Source organism: Camelus dromedarius, chromosome 32, assembly GCF_036321535.1.
Source record: "Camelus dromedarius isolate mCamDro1 chromosome 32, mCamDro1.pat, whole genome shotgun sequence".
Classification (NCBI taxonomy): Eukaryota; Metazoa; Chordata; class Mammalia; order Artiodactyla; family Camelidae; genus Camelus; species Camelus dromedarius.
This window is the reverse complement of record NC_087467.1, coordinates 23,434,415-23,440,811: the sequence shown is the minus strand read 5'-3', so window position 1 is coordinate 23,440,811 and position 6,397 is coordinate 23,434,415. Positions and strand designations below refer to the sequence as shown.

General features: G+C 51.9%; 1 protein-coding gene across 4 annotated transcripts in view; it reads left to right on the top strand.

Moving 5' to 3' along the window:
* Positions 1-3,149: 3,149 nt before the first annotated feature.
* Positions 3,150-6,397, top strand: part of PTPN2 (protein tyrosine phosphatase non-receptor type 2) — a 51,165-nt gene continuing 47,917 nt past the window's right edge. For 2 of the 4 annotated variants that reach the window (XM_064481670.1, XM_064481669.1), the window contains exon 1: positions 3,150-3,310. In XM_064481670.1, coding sequence (XP_064337740.1) covers positions 3,242-3,310 — 69 coding nt within the window. In that variant the 5' untranslated portion in view covers positions 3,150-3,241. Of the gene's footprint in view, positions 3,311-5,067; positions 5,528-6,397 lie in introns of those variants that run through there. The other 2 variants (XM_064481671.1, XM_064481672.1) reach the window with 2 other exon arrangements.

The following is a 6,397-nucleotide window of genomic DNA, read 5'->3' as shown; positions in this document are numbered from 1 at the left end:
AGACGTTAAATTCCTGTTGTTATCCATTTGGGAAGAGGAGCTTCTCAGATAGGACACTGAAATTCAGAAGGCAAGCACTGTCCCAGTGAAAGAAGGGACTCTGAGCCTCGTGGTTTCCACCTGTGGGTTGCAGAGGCTGAAGGGGCCAAGTCACTGCTGTGAATCCCAATATACACCCCACTGAGCATTGTCTGTAAGATGAGTAAGTATCTCACACGTATGTCATTACTATGATTTAAAAATACACATGGCCACTTTAAAAAATTTCATTTAAAATTAAGTCTACTATTATTAAAATATTAAATACTTTAAGTAATATTAAAATAGTAGACTTTGTTCATTATGTATTTTCTCAAATATATAAAAATTATGTACACAAAATATATAGTTACTATCAAGGGAAGTTCAGCAGTTTGGGAGCAAAAAGTGAACCTGGTATTTAAAAATCTTGAAGACTTCTGATGTTGACTTCGAACTGGGCAAAGGTCTAGGTTTGGGGGTCCTAGGAAGTGGCGAGGCAGGGACCAGCTGGGTTGGGCATTAGACGCCAGAGAGAATAAGTGATGTCCATTGTCTTCTCGTCATGTCTGAGCTTCAGGAAAGCTTGGTCTACCTGTTCTTCTAGAGCAAAGGTTTTTAAACTTCAACACGCATAAGACTCCCCTGGAGAGCTCAGAAGGCAGTCTCCCAGACTCCAACCCCAGAGACTCTGATTCAGCAGCTTGGGGTGGGGCCTGGAATTTTCATTTCATCGCTCACAGTTGATGCAGATGATGCTGGCGTGAGAACCCTGGCGACTTGGCAAATGAGGACCAGCACCACTCCCCCGACCACGGAGGGCAAGTGAGTTCCAAAGGGATGGACATATCTGGTGACAAGAATTGTTGCTTTGAGACCAAATGCCTTTCCTTTCAGGGAGATATGCATACATTGCCAACGTTGCAGGCAGGCAATCAGTTGATTTTAAGTCTGCAAAGGGGTTGCCTTTCCTTTGTAGAACAGAATATATTTTAAGGATGGAAAGCAATTTGATGAGCTGATGATGCTAACAACCATGGGGTAATGCAGGAGATACCAGGCCTTTCATCTAAATAATCAGTTTCAAAGACAGAACTTCAGAAACCAGAATAGACTGTGGGGCATTTCTGGAAGGAGCTTTTATGTATTCCTAACTTACACCACAGAAGTAGAAAAGCCGACTGGCTGCTTAATTTTCTGTTGCTACAATTTCTTCCAGCTGCCATAGCTGCTTTCTTCTGACCAGTGTTTTCATTGTTTTACTTGTACAAGGACACTTTTTTGCCCCAAGTATTTTAAACCTCTCAGGCAGCTCTGTGCCATAGACCTTGGATGACGAGCGTGCTCTGTAATACAGTCGCCACTAGCCCTTGTGGCTAGTGAACATCTGAAATGTGGCTAGTTCAACTGAGGAACTGAATTCTGAATTTCTGTTAAAGAAAAAGATTATCCCTGACGATCATATAAGATGATGAGGTGAGGAAGACTTTATTCAAGTGAGTGTGGGGTGACCACTGTGACAGGTATGGGTCCACTACCACGGGCCTTGCAGTAGGGGAGAGACTAGGCTCAACTCCAAAAACAGAAATGGGCAAGTGGGAATTTACAGCCAAATGGGGGGGGGGGGAAGGGTTTCAGTGGAAGGAAAATTACTAAGAGGTGTTAAAAAACAAAATTCAACTGAGCAAAATTCAAAGATCTTATTGGCTTTATTAAATGCTTCATGAATCAGGCAGCATCCCACCTAGCAGAGGGGAAGCAGCTCTGGGGCGCTACACAAAACAACAGATTTGTAGGCGGAGCGGGAGGAATGAGGAACTAACCCCAGGCAGAGGAGCGAAGTGGTCACCACAAAGTCCAGGGCAGGGGCCTATCAGGCCGATTACCTAATCAGTGATGATTAGGTGATTCCTGGTTTACTCCTTCAAGATCCCTTTTCTGAGAGAGCCGAAACTGTACTTAAGTCTAGGTTTGGTGACATGGGACTTCCCAACTGACTGCATTTTGGGCCTGTACTCTTATTTTTAACAGAGGAGGCATGGGGGGATTCTGGGTAAGCTGACTTAATAGGATTCTTGCTGAAGGCAGGCCAGGGTGATCAGCCGTCCCCCCAGGGGGTGGCAGAAGATGAAGAACCTGGTTAAATAACAAGGGAGATCAGATATTGAGAATGGGGGATTCCGGCAAAACTGACTTAGCAGGGTTTTGGCTAAATTTCGACAATGCAGAAAGAAACAGAGTAGTCCAAAAGTTGAAGCCTAGTTGAAAGAGAGCTCAGAGGAACCTGAGTAGGCTTTGGTCAAAGAGAGAATTTTTGTCATTTCATTTACTTTAATTAAAGTTAAAATTTCAATATTGCACAGCACAACTACGTTTTTCTAACCTTTACATTTTTAACAAAGGTGATACAGAAGATGTTCTAAGCACATGATTTTACCTACAAGCGATGATCTCTTTCTTGTTTTGTTTTTTACGAAGGGGAGATAATTGGGTTTATTTATTTATTTATATTTGGAGGAGGCGCTGGGGATTGAACCCAGGACCTTGTGCATGTTAAGCACGCGCTCTACCCCTGAGCCGTACACTCCCCAACAAAGAATTATCTTAAACTGAAGCGAGATGATTTCCACAACCAGCACGGTGGTTTGGTAAAAGACGATTTGTTCTTTCTACAGTTAACACCAACTTTCAAGCTGTGTAACGTTTACTTCACGGGCTGGAGTCGCCAGCTCCAGGAGAGGCTGCCTCTCTCTCGGCTTTCGGCACAAAACCGGCAGGCGCCCGGGAGCGGGCACCAGTCCTGGTTTATATTCTCCCAGAGGAGAAAGGGAGACACTCGCCGCTAAGCTGACCCAGGAGATGTTTAAAACAAAAGTCAAATACCGCTCTTCAAAAACTAAGAGCAGGAAGAAGTCAGACGGGGCGGCACCAAGGAAGATGTTGACTCCCGGGACAGCGAGGTCTTCCGCGCGCGGCGCAGCTCCGCCCGGCCACGCCCCCTCCACCTGGGCACCGCCTGGACCACGCCCCCGGCGCCCCGCCCCGCGCCCGGCGCGCTGACGTCACGCCCCAGGTACTTTCCCCGCGGCCGGCCGGGTCGGCGTGGGGGCGGGGCGGGTGTGGAGCACGCATGCGCCGCGGCGGCAGCGCGCTGCCCGGATCGAGCGGGGCCCAAGCGTCTCCGCCGGCGCAGGCTCCCTCGCGCCAGCTTGCTCCCGCCGCCATGTCGGCCACCATTGAGCGGGAGTTTGAGGAGTTGGACTCTCAGAACCGCTGGCAGCAGCTGTACCTGGTGAGTGGCGGGATCCCGCAGCCGCCGCGTCCCCCTCGGAGGACTAGGGTCGCGCCCGCCGGAGCCCTGCGCCTCCCCCGCCTCCCGCTGGGGCGGAAGTGGCGGCTCGCGGGCCGCGTCAGGACGCGCGTGCGCCGCCCGGGCCTCGGCGCTTCGGCGCTCGGGGTGGGGGGTGGGGGTGGGGGCTCCGCGTGCGCGCAAGCGCAGTGGGCTCGGGGAGGCGGTGCCGGGTGGCTGGCGTGAGCGAGGCAGCGGCCCGGGCCGGGGTCTAGGGGTCCCGGGGGTCGGGGGCTGTGGGGTCGGGGGTCGCGGGGAGGGGCCGGGGCCGTGGCGGCTGCGGCCGGAGCCAGGCGGCCCTAGCGGCCCGGCGCGCGGCCGCCCCCTCAGAGCTTCCCGGAAGGAGCTCGGTGAGTTGGGGAGCCTCCGAGGGGGCGTCCCGGTGCCCGGCGCCGAGGCCTGGTCGGCGGAGCTCGGTCTCCGCGCGCCGGGAGGCCGGGTCCCCGACCGCGGAACCACCCCGGCGCGACCTTGTCGCCTGCGTGGGGCTGAGCTCTGTGACGGCCCCTTTCGGTCCACTGGGAACCTTCCGTTCAAGTGGAGCTTTAGTTTCTCTCTTTGAAGTGACTAAATTGTCCGTTCCCTGCTGTTTGTGGCTAGCGTGTTATTCCCAAGAACGCATTGACTAGTGCGTGCGTAAAGTGCGGCTCCTGCTGTTGGGTTCGCTCTGTGTGCGGCAGAGCGGCACAGGAAGGGCTTTCCCGTAAATCTAGGTGATCCCGGATTTATCCCCTTTGCACTGAGTTGGGCGACAGTTCCTCTTGTCACTACGTTTCTCGTGTGACGTGTTGGAACACGTCTGCGGGAAGTGTAGTAGACACCCTCATTCACATAGGTCAGAGTGGAGAGCAGGGTGCTAACTGTAAAGAGTGCTCGGAAGGGCTTTTCCAATTACAGAACGTTTTTAATGCAGATTCTCGTAGGAAGCTTTGTGTGAGAGCCTGCCAGCTGTGGCTTCTCCGGTTACACTTAGCAGAGGCTGCTGTCTCCAAGTTGCTAATGGTCTATCAAAATACAGATTTGAGAAGAAAACGGTGCATTGCTACGACTTAATTTAGCTTAGCATTTTAATTTTTAAATCATTAATACCGTTGATTATTCAATGAATACTGAAATCCCTTTCACCAGAAAAATGCACTTTTATCCACTGAAAATTTCACGTTCAGCTTCAAGGAGTTCAGGCCACCTTCCATGGACTCGTGCCTCGGAATTCTTAGTGGGGTGGTCAGTGCTATTGTTGTTTTTTCCTAATGGAAGAAGGAGAGCATTAGTTTGGTAAGTACAAATCATGCAGTACACACAGTAGAAGTAGGTCACAAACCAAGAAAGAAATGGGAAGCAGGTCCGGGGAGAGCTGAGTGTTTTTCTTTGACTCTAAATATCCGCTCAGCCATCCTACAGATGCGTGCTGAGTGCCCTGCTCTGGGCCTTGGAGACTCAGCAGAGAATGAGTTCCTGCTTCTGGGGTGCTCACCTCCTGGGATGCTCACCTCCTGGGATGTGTTCTCTTGACGGCCTCATTCCCAATTCCGTATTTTCACTCACTCGTAACTCACTTACCGTGGGCCAGTGCTAGACTGAGTCCCAGCTCTGGAGAGTCCAGCTGAGCGGGGGGTGGGGTGGGGGGGTAGTGAAAACATGAAAATGAGAGTGCTCAGGCTCCTTTTAATCACAGGGTGCTGTTTATCCCCGCAGGCCCAGGGGGCATCTGGGAGCCCCGTGCAGCTTTCTGGAGGAGGGAGGGCCTCCCCTAAGTCTGGAAGGTCAGGTGGGCTGGGGAGGAGAGTGTTCAGGGAAGGAAAGTGCACAGAGGTGCAGGGCAGAGGATGCCAGCAGAGCTAGCAGCACTCGTGCCTGGTGAGCAGTGAGGTGCAGGAGAGAGGAGGCCAGCCAGGAGACAGCGCCTGTGGGTGCTTGTGGATCAGACTGAGGAACTTGAGCTGGTTGGTGGGATACTGTGCAAGTCTAAGCTTGGGAGTACCATAATCATACTGTCTTTCCTTTTTTAGCAAGATCATTCTGTCCGTGGGTTGGATGGTGCTGACTAGGCAGGTAGCTCAGGGAAGCAGTCCTTAGACGTGGATCTGCAGAGGCGTGTTGAGCTCCTGAACTAATAAGGCAGTGGCCGGGAGAATACATGGGCGGTTCTGATCCGAAATGGTAAGGGCTAGATGTGTTTGGTTTCGAAACTGTTCAATTTGATTTGGGGTGTCTGTAAGACATCAGAAGGGAAGTGCTTGCATATATAAATTTGGGATTCAAGAGAAGTCTGAGCTGTAAATATGATTTTGGAAATTAGGAGCACACAGGTGGTATTGGAGTCCTAGACACGGATGAGATCACCAGGGAAACTGTAGAGGGTTTGGAAACGCTGAAAGTCAGGGACAGAATCTTGACGGACAGCAGTGTTTAAGGGCAAGAGAAAGAGGAGCTCGCAGAAAGAAAGGCCAGGGGAGTAGCTGTGAATGTGGGGAGGGATGGTGGGTGTGGAGGGAGCCAGTGGTCAGCAGGTATGTGCTGCAGGGGACAAGATCAAGCTAGAGGAGGAGCGGATGGCTTAGAGAGCAGTTTGAGTGGAACCCAGAGGCGTGGAGGTCGAGTGCAGATGGTGGCTAAGGTGGAGCCTGAGTATGTGACTTCCCTACTGAAACCCTCCTTGGTTTCCCGTTGCTCGCCTCGGGAAATTTCACAGCCCTGCCGTGGCTCACAGGACCACGTGTCCTGCCGCCCCATGTGACTTTCTTCCTTCTTGTCCACTGGTTCTCTTCCTTGAAATGTGCTGTTTGCCCTTCCGTAGGGTCTTTGTAGATGTAGTTCTCTTTGCCTGAGCACAGCCTTCCCTCATTTCTTCCCCCTTTACTTAGCTACCGCCTACTCATCCCTGAGGTCTCACTTTCTGGGGTGGGGGTTGGGGGAAGGGCTTCCCAACCCCACCCCGCCCCGCCGGGTGTGATCCCCCATCTACTTTCATTGTGTCCCTTGACTTCCCCTTTCAAAGCAGGGCGTTGGATGTAATGCAGTGGTAGAGGA